General features: G+C 37.3%; 1 protein-coding gene and 1 non-coding gene across 3 annotated transcripts in view; one reads left to right on the plus strand and one right to left on the minus strand.

The window, feature by feature from the left end:
* Positions 1–9,441, plus strand: part of DCDC2 (doublecortin domain containing 2) — a 188,488-nt gene extending 179,047 nt beyond the window's left edge. Inside the window, exons 9-10 of one of the 2 annotated variants that reach the window (XM_015135673.3) lie at positions 5,095–5,397; positions 8,889–9,441. In XM_015135673.3, coding sequence (XP_014991159.3) covers positions 5,095–5,397; positions 8,889–8,993 — 408 coding nt within the window. In that variant the 3' untranslated portion in view covers positions 8,994–9,441. Of the gene's footprint in view, positions 1–5,094; positions 5,398–6,021; positions 8,616–8,888 lie in introns of those variants that run through there. The other variant, XM_078000916.1, reaches the window with a different exon arrangement.
* An 8,321-nt stretch (positions 9,442–17,762) lies between these two features.
* Positions 17,763–17,867, minus strand: LOC114677869 (small nucleolar RNA SNORD46). Its single transcript, XR_003729296.1, has one exon. It is a non-coding gene; the product is annotated as a small nucleolar RNA SNORD46 (small nucleolar RNA).
* Between the last annotated feature and the right edge of the window lie 3,921 nt (positions 17,868–21,788).

Consider the following 21,788-nt stretch of genomic DNA (forward strand, 5'->3'; position numbering starts at 1 on the left):
ACAGAGTTGTAGAAGTCTCTATGGCCAAACAACCCACCGGGAAGCACTCCTTTCCTGACACATGCCCCTAACTGCTTCTCGCCTCATGCCACATTGTAACGTGATTTGTTTACACATCCTTCCTGCCCACTGTGCTCTTCGCTCTTTGATCTCAGAGACAGTGGTATTTATCTCTGAATGCTGGGAACGCTCAGTACTGCTTAATACAGATGGGTGCCCTTGGCCCAGTCACTGAAGTCATGAGGTCTGAGAGTCCATTACGTGTCCCTCAGAGTCCTACAATGACCACGTACATCATCCTGCAGAGTCCACGGAAGGAAACTTGTCTCTGGGCCAAAGGTCCACAGGGCTTTTCCTGGCTTCTTCTGACTTGTTCATGGGGAGCTATCCACCATGTTTTCTCTTAGCTGGTTTATTATACTTTCTTCCCCCTTGCAAGTCCCCTCTCTGTCTTAGTGTCTTGGTAAAGGAAAACTCTAGACTTCCTGTTGTGGGCTCCTTTCCTGAACTCCCTAGAAGTCCTTGCTTTTTAGTGATGCAGAATGTAATCTTTGGCTCAGTACATTTCCTCTGCTCCATTTTATTTCTTTTCTTTTCTTTTTTTTATTTTTGAGATGGAGTCTCGCTCTGTCACCCAGGCTGGAGTGTAGTGGCACCATCTCAGCTCGCTGCAAGCTCTGCCTCCCGGGTTCACACCATTCTCCTGCCTCAGCCTCCCGAGTAGCTGGGACTACAGGCACCCACCACCACGCCCGGCTAATTTTTTGTATTTTTAGTAGAGATGGGGTTTCACCATGTTGGCCAGGATGGTCACGATCTCCTGACCTTGTGATCCTCCCGCCTCGGCCTCCCAAAGTGCTGGGATTACAGGCGTGAGCCACCATGCCCGGCTCCATTTTATTTCTTTTTGTGGTAATGTACTCATAATGCAGTATTTACCATCTTAACCAGTTTTAAGTGTACATACAGTTCAGTGGTATGAAATTCATTCATAATGTTGTGTAACCACCACCACCAACCAGCTCCAAGCCTCTTTTCATCTTGCAAAACTGAAACTCCATACCTATTAAACAAGAACTCCCCATTTCTCCCTCCCTCAACCTGGCAACCACCGTTCTACTCTCTGTCTCTGTGATTCTGACTATTCTATGTCCCTCATGCAGGTAGAATCATACAGTATTTGTCTTTGTGTGTGACTGGCTTATTTCACTTAGCATAATATCTCTATCTCACCCACTTTGTATCAGAATTTTCTTTCTTTGTAAGGCTGAATAATACTCCATTGTATGGATATACTACATTTTGATTATCCACTCATCTTTTGATGAACCCTTGGGTTACTTCCACATTTTAAGCTATTGTGAATAATTCTCCTATAAACTTGGGTGTACAAATATCTCTTCAAGTCCCTGCTTTCAGTTCTTTTGGGTATTTACCTAGATGTGGAGTGCTAGATCAGACTATAATTCTATTTTGAACTTTTTGAGGAGCCACCATACTGTTTTTCAGGTGGCTGTAACATTTTGCATCCCCACCAAAAATACCCAGGAGTTCCAATTTCTCCACATCCTTGTCAACACTACTTGTTTTCTTTCTTTTCTTTTCTTTTCTTTTTTTTTTTTTGTCATCATAATGGGTGTTAGGTAGTATCTTATTGCAGTTTTAATTTGTATTTCTCTAATTATTAGCAATGTTGAGGATATTTTCATGTGATTATTGGCCATTCATATATCTTCTTTGCAGAAATGTCTATTCAAGTACTTTGCACATTTTTGAATGAGACTTTTTGTTGTTGAGTTTTAGGTGTTCTCTATATATCCTGGATATCAAGCCCTTATCAGATAAATGATTTGCAAATATTTCTTCCCCTTCTGTGGGTTGCCTTTTTACTCTATCGGTATTGTCTTTTGATGTACAAAGTTTTAAAATTTTTATGAAGTCCTATTTATGTATTTTTTCTTTTGTTGCCTGTGTCTTTAGTGTCTTGTCTAAGAAACCACCACCAAATCCAAGGCCATAAAGCTTTTGCCCTATGTTACCTCTAAGAATTTTATAGTTTTTGGTTTTACATTTAGGTCTTTCATTCATTTGGAGTTATATTTTGTATATATATTAAATAAGGATGCAACTTCATTCTTTTGCATGTAGGTATCCAGCTTTCCCAGCACAATTTGTTGAAAGACTGTCCTTTCCCTACTGAATGCTCTTGGCACCCGTGTCTTTCTGGACTCTCTGTTCTATTCCATTGGTCTATAGGTCTGTCTTAATTCCAAGACCATTCTGGTTTTGCAGTAAGCTTTGAAATAAAGAAGTGGGAATTCTCCAACTTTGTCCTTTTTCAAAATTGTTTTGGCCATTCAGGGTCCCTTGAGATTCCATATGAATTATAGGATGGGTTTTTCTATTTCTGCAAAAAATGACATTGTGATTTTGACAGGGATGCATTGAATCTGTAGATCACTTTGGATAATATTGACCTCTTAACAATAGTAAGTATTCTAATACATTAACATGGGACATGTTTCCAGTTATTTATGTCTTTTAAATTTTCCTTTGGCAATGTTTTGTATTTTTCATTGCAAAAGTCTTTCATCTCATTGGAAATTCCTAAGTATTTTATTCCTTTTGATGCTATTGTAAATGAAATTGTTTCTGTAATCTCCTTCCAGACTGTTCATTGTTAGTGTATAGAAATGCAAGTCATTTTCATGTGTGATGTATTCTCCTCCATTCTGTTTTTATAATCACAATGCCTGTCTTTCCCTTGCCAAGCTGTCCTCTCCTTATCACTTCAAGTGTGTGTGTTTTAGTGCCTTGCTTAGCTTGTTCTCTTTGGGGAGAGGGTGAGATGGGTCTGGTGGGAAGATTGGAAATGTTACTCTCTTTGTTAGAGACTGGAGACTTTTCTCACTTTCAGTCATTTAGGTTACATACATTAAACACGAGAAACTTCTTACCAAGCATTGTGAGTTATGTTCATAAATCTTTTGCCTTTTAGCACCAGCTGACCCATCCATCCCCCTCTGGACCTGAGTTTCTGTCCAGCATTCTGCCTCTGTGAGGGACCCACCCTGACTACATGCTCAGGGACAGCTAGACTCTCCACTATTTGACCTTAAGCATCCGAATAAAATTTGAACAGCCTAGGCTCACGGTGTCTTTTAATCTGCATAATGACAAACACTGTTTTTTTTTTTTTTTTTTCCAATATCTAGGAACAACTAGGTTTTTCCTTCACTTAAAAAATACACATTTGGTATCATATAATTAAATCTGAGACTTTATTTTTGACAGAAGATAAGAATTATTACTAGTTCCAACTCTTCTTCAAAATAATGTGTGGAATTTTATTCTGAACTTTTAGTCTACTCCCCCTCATTTCCTTCCTTACTTCCAAAATGGAAAGCATTATGTTAACTTTTGTAATGATACAAAAGTTTGGTCAATTGTTTGGTCAGTTAGAAGAGATGGGCTTCTAGAGTTGGAAAGGGGGTCAGGGCTAACTGGGTTCCAAACTCTCATTTTACAGGGAAGGAGAATTAAGTGACCTATCCAATGTCAGGTAGCTAGAAAGAGGCAATAATGAGATCTTAATGTCAAGTAAATCCTTCTACCCTACCATTAAAAAAAAAAAAAATCCTGTTATTTTATTGATAGCATTGAAGAAATATGGTGGCTCCAGGAAAGAATGTATTGTAACAACTAGGAAGAGATTTCCATGTTTTTTAGGATCTGTGATGTGCCAGAAACTATGACACTTTATATGAACTTTTCTCGTTTAATCTCTGTGGAAGTTTTGTTACATTTCCATTTTACAAATAGGCAATCTGAAACTCACTAAAGTTAGGTAGCAGCCATGAAGAGCCTGGCCAGGACTTGAACCTGGGTTTTTCTCCAAAGTCTTGATTCTGAAAGTTGACCTCCTGTTCCCTACTGCTTTTTTTTTTTTTTTTTTTTTTTTTTTTTTTTGAGATGGAGTGTCACTCTTTCACCAGGCTGGAGTGCAGTAGAGCGATCTCCACTCACTGCAAGCTCCACCTCCCAGGTTCAAGGGATTCTCCTGCCTCAGTCTCCCAAGTAGCTGGGACTACAGGTGCCCGCCACCATGCCTGGCTAATTTTTTGTATTTTTAGTAGAGACGGGGTTTCACTGTGTTAGCCAGGATGGTCTCGATTTCCTGACCTGATCCACCTGCCTCGGCCTCTCAAAGTGCTGGCATTACAGGCGTGAGCCATCGCACCCGGCCTCCTCTTCCCTCTTGAAGCAGATTTATGTGTATCAAAATAACAGTAGAACAGTAAATGCTTGATTAAGGTTTATAAAATACCCACCACCATGCCCGGATAATTTTTTGCCTTTTTAGTAGAGACAAGGTTTCACCGTGTTAGCCGGGATGGTCTTGATTTCCTGACCTCGTGATCAGCCCACCTTGGCCTCCCAAAGTGCTAGGATTACAGGCGTGAGCCACTGTGCCCAGCCCCCGGCCCCCAGCATTTATTATTCTTATAGAGAGGATGTATAGTTTCTTGACATTGGATCTTCAGGAAAATCAATTATTGTATTTAGAGATAAGCTGTAAGTTTCCTTAGGCATTCTGGGGAAAGCTATCTACATTCCACATCAGAAAACATGAATTCACAGCCTGGTGCCATTGCCCTCATCCTTAGCCCTGAGGATAATAATTTCTCCTCCTTTGGGCCAGGCACCTCACTAGACACTGGCCAAGGACGTTGCGGTTTGGCTTTCTATCTTCCATGGGGGTTACGAGCACTGGTTTTGGAGTCACAGGCTTAGTTCAAACTCTGGCTCTTTCTATGGGATCTTGGGCTCTCCCTGTTTAGTTTTTCTCATCTGCAAAATGGGAATGATGCCAATCTCAAAGGACTGTTGTGAGGATTAAATAAGGGAATACTTGTAACATGTGGCATGTGGTAGGTACTCAGTAAATGTAAGCGCATTCTATACTGTAAAGTACTATGCGAATGTAAGAATGTTTTACTTGACTGTAATATAAGTATTACATTACTATGATGTTCAGTGGAAATTTTCTGTTATGCTTCTTACTTTTATCCGTTATTCCTTTTGATCCATCAGAGGCCAGCAGAAATAGTAGACGAGGAAGAAGATGGAGAGAAGGCAAACAAGGATGCAGAACAGAAAGAAGACTTTTCAGGAATGAATGGTGACCTTGAAGAGGAAGGAGGTAGGGAGGCTACAGATGCCCCTGAGCAAGTCAAGAAGATTCTGGATCACAGTGAGGAGCAGGCAGGCCCTGCTCGTGTAAATGGAGGCACCGATGAGGAAAATGGTGAGGAGCTGGACCAGGTTAATAATGAGCTTCAACTGGCCCTGGACGAGGAAAGGAAGTCTCAAGGAGCTGGCAGTAGACAAGATGAGGTATTTCTATTGCTTTTGCTTACTTATGTGAATGCATGAATACATGTGTGTGTACATGTGTGCATTTAGAGAATTAACCAAGTGTTTAGGACTTGTATTGAAACCACTTATGGTTGAGTAGGAAAGATTCGAAACCATTTAATCACTTATTTACTAGTTATTTCAACCATTTAACAACTGCTGCCATTGACCTATCCGGCAGTCCATATGTCTGCCCTTCCGCCATTCATACATTTAGCCATTCATCCATCCATCTATCCACCTCCTGCCTCATTTTACAAGAAAATGTGCAGAGCCTTCTAAGAACATACATAATCATAGAATGAAATATAAAAAAGTAAAACTAAGACCAGAGAAGGTAGAAAGTAGAAAAGAATATCAAGACCAGTGAGACCTAGACATGAAATAAAGAATGCTATCTCTATTATGAGCGACTTATTTGATCTGTAGAAGTACTGAAGTCTACTTTGCTTATTCTACTTTAAATAGATTAATCGAATTAAGCGTTCAACGCACACACTGGTAGTATACAGTTCTATTTATTATACAGAGAGGATAAAGAAATATGTGGTGAAAATAAAGGAACAGAAAAAGTAATATGTGGTAAAACCTCTCTCTTCCTAGCCTGTGCTTCCACGTCTGACCCTGGAGCTGGATACTCATCAGTCCCGGCATTCTTCCATGGGACAGTATGACCCCGTTGCTGCCAGGCTCAAGCTGAGTCTCATAGCATAAGAGGCAGGATGTTCTCCATAACATTCTCACCATCTACTTATCCCATCCCTTCCTGTCTATCCATCAGATCGAAGTCCACCTCCCTCAAGGCTGTAGCCGCTGAAGTGGGCCTTGGTCTACTCATTCCTAATACCCACTATGATGAATGAGGTCTACTTGATTATTTATTATTGATGCATCTGATTTATCTTGCTTAGGGAGAGCAAGTTTAGCAGTGGCAAAATGCAAAATGTTTTGGTGGCCAGGTTTCAATAACAGTACAAAGTTATCTGTAATCTACTATATGGCATATTCAAAATGTTCTTAACATCTAAATGAAAATGCTCAGTATGTCTCTCATTTTATCTTTTCTCTAGGTGAGATAATCACAGTCCTATTCTATAAGAAATTCCCCATATGTAGTTATACATAGTCCTCAGTGTCATTTATATGGCAACTGTAATAGTAGGTTTCCTACAACTCTTTGTTGTAGTAGCTTTTGATGAAAGCTTACAAAATGAAATCAAAGTGTAATTCTATGTGGGACTAGATAGTAAGATCCAAGCATGATTTTTTCCAGTGGTCTAGCTTAATTCAACATATGACATAAATAGATTTTACAGAAATGAATGGATTGCTGTCCTTCCGTCTTCCATAAATATAACTTTAAAAAATAATCCTGTAATTTGCAATGATGTGGATAAACCTGGAGGATATTATGTTAAGTGAAATTAGCCAACCAAAGAAAGACAAATACCATATGATCTCACTTATATGTGTAATCTAAAAAAAGTTAAACTCATAGAAGTCAAAGCTAGAATGGTGGTTACCAGGGACTGAGTATGGGGTTGGAGAGATGTAGGCCCAATGATACAAAATTTCTGTTAGAAAGGAGGAATAAGTTCAAGAGATCTATTGTATAACAAGGTGTCTAAAGTTAATAACAATGTATTGTATACTTGAAAATCACTAAGAGAGTAGATTTGAAGTGTTCTCACCACAAAAGATGATAAGTACAAGAGGTAAAGTGTATGTTAATTAACTCCATTAAGCCATTCCACAATGGATACATATTTCAAAACATTTCGTACACTATAAACATACAATTTTTATTTGCCAATTATGATAAATAATTTTTAAAGGGGAAAAATAGGCTTTTGATAGGAATTGGGCATCTGTCAAGATCAAGGTTACATAGTTTGGCAATGGCCTGTGGTATGTAATGAGGGTGAATCTAAATTCTTGGGAATTCAAATAAGGAAGTGCATAGTTTGTCATTTTTTTGAGACAAGGTCTAATTAGGGACTTGTTTTTTTGAGACAAGGTCTCACCCTGTTACCCAGGCTGGAGTTCAATGGCATGATCACAGCTCACTGCAGCTTTGACCTCCCGGGCTCAAGTGATCCTCCCACTTCATCCTCCTGTGATAGCTGGTACCACAGGTGCCACCATGCCAGGCTATTTTTATTTTTTTTGAAATATGGAAGAAGTCTCCCTATATTGCACAGGCTGGGTTTGAACTCCTGGGCTCAGTGGATCCTCTTGCCTTGACCTCTCAAAGTGATGAGATTACAGGCATGCACCACCACGCCCAGTCTAATTAGGGATTAGTAACAGAGCAGTGACTCACAAAGAGATTTAATCTTATTTGACTCATCTCTTTCTTATAACAGTGATATATTTTATCTTGTTCTCTCTAGCATATTAGTATAGGTATATTTTAAGCATACCAAAATATATGAAAAACCAAATTTATGTGAATTATAAGTTAAAAAATTAATAATTAACTTTTACAGAAGGACTGTCTACTAATAAAATGACTAGAAATTCCGTTCACCGTGTAACATTTTGTTCCATGTAACAATTCTTGTACAAAGCGAGGTATGATTGTAGGAAAAGAGCAGGAAATACAGAGAATTTACAAGAAACAATTGACATTTATTGAGATTGAACTTGTACTATATTCAAGATACCATTTGAGACATTTCACAAAGGAACAATGTGAAATCAGACACAGTACCAGTAATACATATATATTATTTCTTTTTCAAAAAATCAATCATGGCCTGTGTGGTTTGGGGAACCTGGAACTACTCTGTCCCCCAGACTGGGTGCCCTTGTTGGGGCTGTGGAGCCTCTAGGATTTCACAGAGCAGAATTTGCAATCCAGCTAGTTCTAATCTTGCCTACTTAGTTTTCAGTGTAGTCGGGGAAAGATGAGTTGTACATGAGACAATATCATTATGAACAGGAGAAACCCAAGTGGCAGGAGCAATAGTTGCTGTTGGAGAAATGCTGCCTCCACATTTTGATTTTCTGTCTTGTTCTTATCTGCTTGATACTTGATGGTGCTTGGTACCATATTCACAATGAATTTGTGAATTCTAGGAGGAAACTAAAATTAGGAGAATGTCTCTGAATTCTTTCTTGCTTTATCTCTGAAAATGCTAAACTGAAAAGTATAAATATATTAAAGAAAAGCTCAAAGAGAAATAAAGAAAAAATGCGAAAAACAAAGCCTGCAGCATACAAAATGAGTCAGTGCCTTTAAAGCACTAGTAGATTATGGACCCCAAAAGGACTTTTGTACAACTGTTGAGAAAACAGTATGTCCACTGGGTAATGATAGACAAAAAAACAAAGGGAACCCAAAGAACTCTTTTCAGTTAAATAGTTACATAATTAAATAGACTCTTGAGTAATTTTTTCTTTATAAATGTCATTACCTTTGTGAACCAAACACCTAAACACCTTTGTTTTGATCTATTTTCTTCTAGGCTGATTTAGACCCTCAAAGACCACCAAGGCCAGAAGTAAGAATTACTAGTCCAGAAGAAAATGAAAACAACAAACAAAACAAGGACTATGCTGCCGTGGCATAGAAGATTTTTAAAAGGAGAGTATATGGATCACAAGAAAAATGAAGGGTTATAAAACTTGAAAGATAAGCACATAGTCATTTCTGAATATAATGTGACACTATGGTCGAATACTACCTACTGAATTTTAACATTAGAAGCATACTGGAAAGACCAGATAACTTTAAATGGCTACTAAAGGATAATTACTTATTTTATTGCATGTGTTTTAAAAAGTAATATAGAAATATTAAATAAGAGGGACAGAGTAGAATTTGCACTGTAAGACAATTTGCCACTTGTATTTGTAAAGGATGAAATATAGGATCAGTCTTATTGTACGCTTTATTATAAATTTAGAAGGCAGTTTATTATAAAGAATTTTTGTCTAGGAAGGCATAGAATTTTAAAGAACTGGTAATAGGAAAGCATGTACTATTTTCTTAAAGCAATAAACTCTTGAATGAACAAATTGCGATTTACTTTCAGACATAATTTGGAGACGGCAACAGATCAAAATGTGTCCATGATTTGTTAACATGCCTTTCTTTCTTCCTCCTTAGCCAAAATCCACCTTAAATGAACTACAAAGACAGTGCGAGGTGTTCATTTTGGTGGGAGGAAACATTGGTTCAGAGTGTTAGTGACTGGTATTGCCATGCCCTTCCTTCAGTGCTTTCAGGCTTGCATGCTTGTGGCTGCAATGGTGCACACTCAGGAAGGAATTGTAAAGGAGCACCGGTTATATTATAAAGCCTGGATGTATGGTTTGCAGATAATGGAAATCCTATGGATTTTCACTGATCCAGCCTATCTTTACTCATAATATCTCTCACTTCTCTCTCATGTTATTAAATTAGAGAACCTGATATTGGCTATTCCAAAGATTAAATTATTTTCAAATAGTTTTTAACAAAAATAAAACAGTGTATTAGGAAGAAAAAAGTAGACTATATGAAGAGTTTGTGACTACTCAATTTAACTTGTTTTTTGTTTTATTTCTATTAGGACTGTTTTACTATATTTTTGCCCTAGGGATATCAGCAAATATTTACTTTTCCTAGCATGATATATTTAGAATTTCAAGCAAATTTCTTTATAATTAGAAGGCATCTGATAGATATTGTTGAGAAAAACTTTAGAAGTTACTATAATGAAACCAATGCCTGAAGCACAACTTCGTGGACTGATTAAATTGATTTATAGTTGCCTTGTGAGGCATACATGGGGAAAACATAAAAACAATTTCATTCTTTTTTTGAATTCTTAAGAGATGTTCTTCCATAAATATAGAAATAATATATTTTTCTTAAAGGATATATTTTTAATGATGTGGAAGTTGTAAGCTTGAAATTTTAACTTCCAGTGCTTTTCTAAAATTCATAATTATAAGTTTAAAAGATTTTTTTCTCTTCCAGGTTTCATTGGGAATAAAGAGTTGGCAGTACTTTATAATACTATAGAAAATAGATGTGTTTTTTCTTAACACAATTTTAGTATTTTCCACAGATCAGAAGTGTAAACAGAGATGATAATGTAACAGTATTTGGAAGAGATAATGACACAAGGATATAGTGATCTGGGAGCATGAATTATAAACAGGAGTACTATGTTTCTGGTATAAAATCTAAATTGTGCTTTCTACTAGCCTTTTTCAAATGGGATGATATAAAGTGCTGTGGGCTATAAGCAACAATATTGGGTTGCTAGGCGAATAGACCAATTGGTCGTTATTATTATTATTATTTGAGATGAAGTCTGGCTCTTGTCACCCAGGTTGGGTGCAGTGGCACGATCTCGGCTTATCTCAACCTCTGCCTCCCCAGTTCAAGTGCCTGAGCCTCCCGAGTAGCTGGGATTACAGGCGTCCACCACCACGCCCGGCTAGTTTTTGTATTTTTAGTAGAGACAGGTGTTTCACCATGTTGACCAGGCTGGTCTCAAACTCCTGACCTCAGGTGATCTACCTGCCTCAGCCCCCAAAAATGCTGGGATTACAGGCGTGAGCCACCGCACCCAGCCCCAATTGGTCTTTTAGTATTACATATGTACACTATTACTGGGTCTGGAGTTAATGATTTCAAATAGTTTATTAAAATAACTGATTAAATGTAAGAAATTATAACTAATTATCAAGGTGATTCTCTTTACTTCAATAGAGAGTTTTTCTTTCTCTTTTCCTCCTTTAATAAAAATATATTTTTTTCTTGTCCTTTTATTCGTTATATTATGAAGCTTAGGTTTTAGGAAACTCCTTGAGCGTCATTTTAATGATGCACAACGTTGATATTTTACACGAATAATAACGTTTGGTATTTTAAATATACTTCAAGGAGGTAGTTGGCCACAATAACTGCACCAAAAAAACTTAAAAATGGGGACATATTCATCCCTTGTGTGTGTATATTTTACCACCTGTTGACAAGATACAATTGTGACCTATTTTGAGGGGACGAATAAAAACTTATCACTTTAAGACACTTTGCAAACATGTTACTAAAAAAAGGTGCCTACCCAAGGAAAAAATCATTCACTGGGAATTAAAATTGTGGATGTCACTTCAGAGATGACTTTAACATAAATGCTAAAAGTTCATTCACCTCGCAAATGTGGCAGTTTTATCTGTGGGGAATGGTGGTCTCTGTAGCAGACTAGCTCCCCAAATTAAATGAAACTCATTGACAGACCTGGGACCATTTATGTGAGTGGACAGATAAGATCTTGGTTAGACTTCATGTACTGTTTTCTAGAGAGGGTGCTATGGAAAACTTATGATGCTTTTATGTGATAACCAATATAATGCTTTAAGGTGTTAATTCTTTGTGATGCTATATACATAGTTTTTATAGTTTTATGAAACTACTTTGTTAAACTTATCTGGATTTTAAGACGCTTGTAAACAAATGATTAGTAAAATTGGGGCATTAAGAATTTTACAGAGCAAATAAAGAAGATTTTGACAAAAGTCATTTTGAGGCTAAGGATGTTTTACCTGGGTTAGCTTCTGTTAAAATAGCTATTGAGTGCCCATTGACCTGTAGTTATAAAATATGATACTATGACCATAAAATAACTTTTTACTTGTTATTCTTCTCTATGACCTTAGGATGACATTTTTTTTTCTATGCCTTTTTGGGGAATATTAGGATGCCACACTCATAGGAAAAGTGTGATGCTACCATGCCTCCTGTTTTATTACAAATGTGTGAATTCTTGCTATGTGGTGTGTGAAGACAGAACTATCCCATACATATGTGGTTCAGAGTGAGAGATCTCTAGGCTCACAGTTGTGAACCATATTACTATAGTATTATTCATGCTAACTGTTCCAATTTATAGCTCATAAACTAACGTCTTCAACATTTTCATTGAATGACCTACCTTATACACAAAGGATAAAGTTCATTCACCTAGAAAAAATCTGCATTTAAATTAGTGACTGCAAGACAACAGGAAGCTTTCTTTCATTTTTTGTTCAACAAACAGCAAAAGCAAAGTTTGAAAAGTAGATTAATTGATGAACAGAAAGCATCTCATGGAAACTGTTGCCAATCTGAACAGAAATATAGCATGAAGACATAGATATGTATCAAATACTTATACAAATGCACTCACACACTTTAAAACATTAAAAAGGCCTCCCGAGGCACAGCGTTATTCATAAAACAAAGCTCTTTTGGGTGAAGTTGAGAGAAGTGATGAGTTAAAACGTGAGAGGAAATGCTAAGAAATGATATATATTATGGTGCTTTAAATCTTGATTTCCTAAGACTTTAAGATATTTAAAATTCTTCTCCAAATAAGAAAGAAACCAGCATGTCAATGAAAAATGTATTCTAGGGAGGTGTTGAAACAAATCTGGTTTTTAAAATGTGATATATCACATAAACCAAAACAGAAACCAAGACATATATATCTTGTTTTCCTAAAGTAACTTCAGAGCATGGGTCCTTTCCATCAACCTTAAGCACAGTACATTTCAGGTGCAGATTCTTTTATACCAACACAGACTCTGTTATTACTGTTTGTGACCGCGTGTGTGCATGTGTGATTTACATAGATGTATCAGGACTCTCTTTCATACCAGTTAGCTAGGTGTATCACAAATGGAATGAAAGACCTTATTGGTCCACTAGTTTATATAATGTTCAGGTTCCGTGCAGAAGCATTTTGGCATTCTTATGTTAATATAATGTACTCCAGGAATGAAACCTTTTTTGTTTGTTTGTTTTTGTTTTTGTTTTTTTGAGACGGAGTCTCGCTCTGTTGCCCAGGCTGCAGTGCACCAGTCTGTAGTGCAGTGGCGCGATCTCGGCTCATTGCAAGCTCTGCCTCCCAGGTTCATGCCCTTCTCCTGCCTCAGCCTCCTGAGTAGCTGGGACTATAGGTGCCCGCCACCACGCCCAGCTAATTTTTTATTTTTTATTTTTGTATTTTTAGTAGAGATGGGGTTTCACCCTGTTCACCAGGATGGTCTCGATCTCCTGAGCTTGTGATCCACCCACCTCGGCCTCCCAAAGTGCTGGGATTACAGGCGTGAGCCACTGCGCCTGGCCAATGAAACCATTTTTTAAAGGTAAGTCTATTATTCTAAGATGATGAACACATACAGTTCTTTGTCCTTAAATATCATTTTTGTAAATACCATAAGATTTTTCCTTTTTGAAACATGTCAGGGCATTTAGATGGGACTGATTTTTGTTTTCCCTACATGAAATTTGTATATTTCCTCCCATGAAGTTTGAGTGACATGAATAGGAAATATAAGAGTGTTCCCTTATGTTGATAAGGAAAAGGATACTGTTTTTTGAAGATGCATAACATCTTGTAGGATGTGGGGAGTTAGGAAAATTTTTTAAAATGTCTGCATTACTGTAAGGCATTTATAAAATCAGGAGGTAACCAATGGAGCTCCATTGACCTATGCCAACAATGACTTCAGCTTTACTCTAAGAATGGGACCAAATGAATTCTCTGTAGTTTTATCAGCTTCAACCATATAGTTTAATTGTGTTTCATTTATTGTCACTAATGCAGTGACATATGGAAAGGGGGAATGATTGTAGTCATTCTTAGAAGAATTTTCAAGAAAGCTTGTTTTGTCTTTTGCTTCAGTGTTTTTTCTTGTGTTTTAAATCTTTAATGGGTACAATGATAATGGGTGAGTGTTGATGTAAGTAAAGATTAAATTGAGCTCATTGTTTTTATATAATTTATTATGTTTAGAATGTCTCTTTAAGGAAAATTATTTTTGTTTTGATCAAAAAATGAGCATTTAGATTTTTCTCTATCAGTGCATGCTCTAAAGTGCAGAAGTTTACTCTCTTTTGAGTAGATAGACCTACATTCTATATAATCAAAATGTGTTTAGATGGTTTATTGCTTGTTTAGGATGTTGTGTTGCTAACATTTCATGTATTAATCCTTTTTACAGCATTTTTTTCACAAACACTAGAAATGTTTTTGACTTAATATCATGTAGAAATTCAACACATTAAAAGATACTTCTGTTTCTGTTTGGCATGGATATTCAGCTTCATTATGTAAAGAATTTTTTTTTTTACAGTTTCACATACCTGATGTTTATTTGATAAAAATTTTAGGTATATTCAAAATGTCACCATTATTTTATGAAATAGTTTTATAGAAACATAGGTCCAGAATTTTTATTATAAAGGCATATTTAAAAACAGAATAAGGTACATACATTACATGCTTTTTGTGTACATATATCTATAGGAATCAATTTACAATTTTCCAAAAACATTTTGCTTTAGTTTGTGGATATTCACTGCTTTCATTCTATTTTTGAATTAAATAGTTTTGCTATTTTCTCTATGTTTGAGAAACCAACAGTTAAGCACAAGCATTTTGTTTTATTGATATAACAAATGTGTGACTGAATCCCATGACTAAGAGTACATTAATATATTTATTGTGCACATGATCAGTTTATCTTTGTTATTCCATATAAGTAAAAAAAAAAAAAGAACAAAAAAGCAAGCCTCCACAACAAATGAGGCATCTAAATTGCCAGAGTCAAATCTCTTTAGACTACATGGTTAATTGACATTAGAAACTTTCTACCACCAACAATGTAATTTCTACAAGGTATTGCAAAATTGCTAGCATGTGTTTGTTGTAAAACACTTATTTATGAAAATAAACAGCTTTCCTGCAGGTCTCCAAGTGTTTTTTTTTCCCCCCTGGTGGGACTCTATTAAATCCTTGTATAGGATTCTCAAATGCCCTCATAATCAAATTCAGTCCTTCATTAAAAAGAGAAATGATGTAGGATGTCCTACACTTACCTCACTTTTGGTTGATTTAACAAATTCATTGCTTTAATAGTAACAGAAATCATTTTAAAAATACAAAGACAAATACACATTAAGTTCAAAGCTAGATGAGGCAACTCCCATCGGTTACACTATATTTGTTCTTTTTGGCTACAGGTAACTGTTAGGATTGTCCTGGTTCTCTTTTAATTTCTGGCTACTAATTTAGTGACTTCTCTTAATTCTTTCAATCCCTAAGATCTCCCTGAGCAATCTCATTCACAATCATGATCTTGACAACTACCTATGTGCTTTCGACTTCCAAATCTGTATCTCAAGGTTGGGCTTCTCCCTGGGAGCTGCAGACCTATGTATATAACGTTCAGTTGGATATCTTATAGTTACTTCCAACTCAAATGTTCTCTTCTCTTGAAAATACCTGTTCAACATGTTGTTGATTTCTACAAGCGGATCTCGTATTCAGTACCTTACTGAATTTTTTTTTTTTTTTTTGACATGGAGTCTTGCTTTGTTACCAGGCTGGAGTGCAGTGGTGCGATCTTGGCTCACTGCCACCTCCACCTCCCAGGTTCAAGTGATTCTCCTGCCTCAGCCTCCTGAGTAGCTGGGATTACAGGCACCCGCCACCACGCCCAGCTGATTTTTGTATTTTTAGTAGAGGCGGGGTTTCACCATGTTGGCCAGGATGGTCTCGATCTCTTGACCTTGTGATCTGCCCGCCTCGGCCTCCCTAAGTGCTGGGATTACAGGCGTGAGCCACCGTGTCTGGCCCTGAACTACTTCTTAGAAGTGGTTTGTAGTTTCTGTAGGACTTTAAAAAAGACAGTAATATTATCTGCAAAAGTAACATTTGTTTTTTCCTGTTTTGATCCTTAAAATTACTACTTTTTTTCTTATCTTATTGAACAAGCTATAACCACTAGCACATATTGGATGGAAGCAGCAATGGCAGATATTTTTGTCTTCCCTTAACATTGAGGGAACGCTTCTAGTATTTAACATTAAGTGTGATGTTTGCTGATGTGTCTGGTAGATGCCTTATTTCAATTTACTGCTAGTTTTCTAAGAGTTTTATTTTATTTGAAAACTCTGAGTTCATGAGTTATGAATGAATTTTATGAAACTCTGCATCCGTTAAGATTGTTATGTTTCTCCTTTAGTTTTTTTTTTTTTTTTTTTTTTTTTTTTTTTGAGACGGAATCTCGCTCAGTCGCCCAGTCTGGAGTTCAGTGGCACGATCTCGGCTCACTGCAAGCGCTGCCTCCCGGGTTGACGCCATCCTCCTGCCTTAGCCTCCCAAGTAGCTGGGACTACAGGCGCCCGCCACCACGCCCAGCTAATTTTTTGCATTTTTAGTAGAGACGGGGTTTCACTGTGTTAGCCAGGATGGTCTCGATCTTCTGACCTCGTGATCCACCCGTCTCAGCCTCCCAAAGTGCTGGGATTACAGGCGTGAGCCACCGAGCCTGGCCTCCTTTAGTTTTTTAAATGTTGTAAATTACATTACTTTGTTCTCTAATGTTAAACTGTTCTTATGTGCTTAAGACAAACAATAATTGGTTTTATATCATTTTTACATGTTTCTGGATTTGATTTGCTAATATTTAGCATATTTATACCTATGTAAATGGAATTGATCTATTTTGATTGTTTTCATACATCCTCTTTTCTGGTTATGGTAGTAAGGTTATGTTAGCTTCATAAAATAAGGAAGAGGGCTTTCTACCCACTAAAATGTTTGTAGGTTTGGGTCATCTCTTTCTTGAGTGTTTCATTACTTATTCAGCCTGGTATGTGTGTGTGTGTGTGTGTGTGTGTGTGTGTGTGTGTGTGTATGATTAAAGTGGTTTTTCTTTTTTAAAATTCAACTTCTTTTCTGGTTACCTGTCTATTCAGGTTTTCTGTTTATTGGCAATCCGTATTTCTTTAAAAAATTGTTCATTTCTTTCATATTTTCAAATTTATTTGGCAAAAGTTATTTATGATATTTTTAGACCTTTTAAAAACTCTTGCCTAAATGTAGTCATGTTCTCTTTCCATTTCCAATATTGTTTACATCTGCTTTTCTGTTTCTTGTTCAATATTGCCAGATATTTGTTTTTATTAATGTTTTCTAAAACAACACATTTTTTAATCCTTTGTACTATTTTTTTCTATTTCCTTATTGCTCTTATCAAAAATACTTCCTTTCTTCTGCTTTCTGTGTGTTTTCTATAATTCCTTAAGTTGAATGCCTTTCTAATTACATTTTGGCTTTATTCATTTCTAACATGCTTTTGAGGCTATAAATTTACTAGTGTGTATCATATTAGCTATAACCTCAGATTTTGATGTAAATTATTTTTTATGGTCATTTGGCTTTAAATAGGTTTTGTAATTTTCTATTTGTTCATTGACTCATGGGTAAATGTGTGCTGTGAGTGCTCTACCCAGATCCCATTTCACTTGGCTGGTGCACCCACCTGTCAAATGCTATGTGTGTTCTTTCACTTTAGCACAGCCACTGTAACTATGACAAGTCCTTGCACTGGCAAGTGGCACATAGCTGACCAAGATGGTCACAACTACACCTAGGGATGCTTTTTCATCACCTCCGAGTGACTGTTTACTTGCTTCAGAGAATTGCCCACAGTCGAACAGAAGCTGCCTTGGCTGGGATGTTCCCTCCTTGCATTAATAGCTTGCAGTCAACAACAGACTGACCGAAAAAGAAAGGTGTCATCCCTTTGCTTCAAGGTGGGACTAACTCTGATGCAGTGTGTGTATTGGAGTTGCACACTCTGCATCCCTTTGTCTCAAGGTGGGATCAGGCTGCAGGTACTTTTCGACTACATCTTGCAATACTTGTAATCTGCATCTCGGGCCACATCTTGCTTTACTTTCCCCTCCACCCTGTCCTGCTTCTCCCACTCCTCTTATGAACCATCCCTCAATAAACTATAGAAGAATCCCCATCTCAGGTTCTGCATCTAGGGGGCCCAACTTAAGACAGGGTATCAGAAGAGCTTAGGCTTTGGAAATAGATTTTTCAGGATGGAATTCTGGGAATGGATAACTTGCGGGCCTGACAGCAATGGATATCTCATCACTGGAGGTAAATGGAGTTTTGATAGTCTCTGGCAGGTTGTAGCAGTGTGGTTGTGAAGATTTTCATCTGCAGCAAACTGGGACAGTATATAGGTTGAAAGGGATGCACTAACTAGCGCAATGCCTGTGGAGTTTGGAGTGTAAACCAAAAAGGGACTGAGACAGATCTCAGTCGATTAGAAGTTTATTTTGCTGAGGTTGGGGACATGCCTGGGAATAAGAACAAAAGTTACTGTAGGATCTGTGACCGGTGCTTTTTCCCTAGAGGATATTGGAAATTTCAGCATTTAAGGGGAAAGAGCAAGCAGGAGGGGAAGAAAAAAGTGAGGGAGGGCAAGCAATAAGGCAACTGATTATAGTCTTGTGAGCCTTTGAGTAGTACTCGGTGAATCTACATTTTACGTGATTAAAAAGACAGTAGGGGAAAAAGTCAATTAGGCATTTGTCTCGCACTCAGTAAATCTATGTTTCACATAAGATAAAGTAAGCATGTGAAATTACAGCTATCTGGGAACAAAAGAAAAGCAGTTTTGTTGTTGTTTGTTTTTGGTGTGACTCAGCTCCCAAGCTTAACTTTCCCTTTGGCATAGTGAGTTTGAGGTCCTGATATTTTACTTTTCTTTCACAGGAGGTATGTGCAGAAATAGTAACTCTAAGGCAGATTATGGAATTAGGTTGCTTTCACTAAGCACGCTTTAAGAATTGGAAAACAAATGACAGACTCAGTTCTATTAACCATTCAAAGCCAAGCGTGAAATTCAGAGGACTTCACTGGTAACATTTAAAAGAATACTTTTCCCCCACATTCAAAAGCAGATAGAGCTGAAGATCAGAACTAGTACTTAATAAGAGATACTGAGTTCTCAGCCTAGGCAAGTTTCCCCCAATGTCAAGTCCTTAATGGGGAAGGATTAGAACCCCAGGACTTGGTGTAGGACAATCAGGGTACATGCACTTGAGAACTTGGAACCTCCTCCACTTTCCTCTGAACCATTTGCATGTGTGGAAATGATCCGTTCTCCTTTGTTGGAAGGTAGAGGCCCCTCATTACCTGAAGTCTATGCAGAGGCCTCAAATGGGAGCAGAGCCCACTTACTAGACAATGCTTACTCTCCTGCAAGAAACAGGGTGGCATGCCTAGAGTTAATTCTGAGGGTGTTGGATCAACTGGGGGAAGAGTATATAACTGGATAAGGAAGAGTTTGTAAATTTGGGGCCATGCCCTGGTGACACAGGATTTAACCCCCCCAGCAAAGGTCCTGAAAGACGGATCTCATGTGCTGCTGGGATGACTCTTGGAAGATTGCAAAAAGCACATGTTCCAATTACATGAAGTAGAGATGCCAGACTGTGATGGCAGACTATGGAGGAAGGGATCAAAAGGCACAATGATATGAGCATGCCAGATTGAGTCTCCTATATAAAACAGAGAAGTGTTAGGAGAGCTTGCAGGCACAACATTTGTCAAGGTGTTCAGTGTACTGGTGAACACCAGCATTTTAGAGAAGCTCAGTAGTGGCTATACTAGATAAGGTGGAAAGTAGGAGATGCCATTGGAAAACTGAGTTCTCTAGCAGCAGTAAAGATAATGGGGATCCCAGAATAGCACTTAACCATCGGAAGCAAGGTGGGAATTATTATGGACAGCAACATTGGAATGACAACCAGAAGGCCTTGACTTGCAGGATCTGTAAAGATGGTCAACAGGATATAGTGTTTCTAAAGGCAAGATGTATGGGCAGCTATCAAGGGTGTGCTTAATGTATTTTATCAAGTGGAGTAAAGAATGGTTGAGCAGAAGGCTGAGGTCAGCTGTTCCAATAAACAGTGAACATCCTTTGGCTGGGTTTCATCCTGAACTATTTTTTAGTCAGAACCCATCAGCTGAAGAAGCTGGGTCCTTACGAGGAGGACTCAGAAACACCCTGGCATAGGCAGTTTAGTAATTCCTCAAGTCCTTCCCCAAAGTGACCTACAAGCCAATTCTTCAGATAATCTAGACACTGACAAAAGGGAAATGCAAAGCTTTTTTGAGCACTGTTGGATTCCAAGTTGACACTGATTCTTGAAGACCCAAAGTAACACGTGGTCTTTATTACAGTAGGACATATGAGAGTGAGATAATAAATGGAGTCCTCACCAAAGTCCATCGCACAGTGGGTCCTCTGCATTCACGGACCCAGTGAGTGGTCATATTTCTTCAGTCCCAAATGTATAATCAGAATCACCATTGTTAGCTGTTGACAGAATCTTCACACGTGAGTCCCCATGAACTATAGATTTTCTTATTTTTTATAATTTTAAGCTGTCTTCTACTGGAAGGACCTATGAATCATAGAATAAGAGGTATTATAGTAGAAAAGGCCAAGTAGAAGCCTCTGAAATGCCCCCTCCCAGACCAGTAAAATAAAATATCACATATTGAGGGAATGGAAGGTATTAGTGCTATCCTCAAATATGTAAAGGATGCAAGGGTAGTAGTCCCCGTTACATCCCTGTTTAATTTACTAGAATGGATCATGGTGATGATAATGTACTACCATCACTTAAAGTAGTAGCCTCAATTACAAAAGCTTGTGCCAGATGCAGTATCTTTATTAGAGAAGATGAACACAGCCTCTGTTCGTTTTATGTGGCTATTGTTCTGGGATAGGCGTTCTTCTCAATTCCTATGAGGAAGGAGAATCAGAAGCAGTTTGCATTTCAATGGACTAGACAAATAAATTCATGGTCTTGCTAAAGGGCTATGTTTTTTCTTTGGATATCACTACTACTGTGACAGCACTTTTTGGTTAGTGTGAGAATAGCCATAACTTTTTTCATTCTCTTTCATCCTTTCTGTACCATTATAAGAGTATGTCTTTTAAATGGCAAATAACTGGATTTAAAAAAATTAATCTATGAATCATTTTCTTTTATATAGGAAGTTAATTCAATTTACATATATTTTGACTTCATTCTATTTTGCTATTTCTATTTTTCATATTTTCTCTCCTAATTCTGGAAAATTCTCAGATACTATCAAGTATTACCTCATTCTTATTTCACTTTTTCTCTCTTTTATCTCTTTTTGGATACACAGAGGATATTTAATTCTTTTTCCAAGTCTCAGTCTTTCTTTTATATTTTTATTCATTTATATCTTTATTCTGGGTTATGGGTAATTATTTCAGCTCTTCAGTTCCTTAAATCTTTTTTTAGCTGCATCCAATCTGCTGTTTTTTTCTTTCATTTTGTTTTTAAGATTAATGACTATGGTTTTCATTTTTAGAAGCTCTATTTGGTTTTCTCAAATTTGGTTTTCTTTTTGTCTTTTCGGAGATCTTGTTCTTTCATTACATTTTCTATGCCTTTTACAATTTTAATAATTTTGAACATATGTAAATATTCAGTTATAGATACCCACACTTTTACAAATTATATTTGTTTCCTT

The sequence above is a fragment of the Macaca mulatta genome, chromosome 4 (assembly GCF_049350105.2).
Source record: "Macaca mulatta isolate MMU2019108-1 chromosome 4, T2T-MMU8v2.0, whole genome shotgun sequence".
Classification (NCBI taxonomy): domain Eukaryota; kingdom Metazoa; phylum Chordata; class Mammalia; order Primates; family Cercopithecidae; genus Macaca; species Macaca mulatta.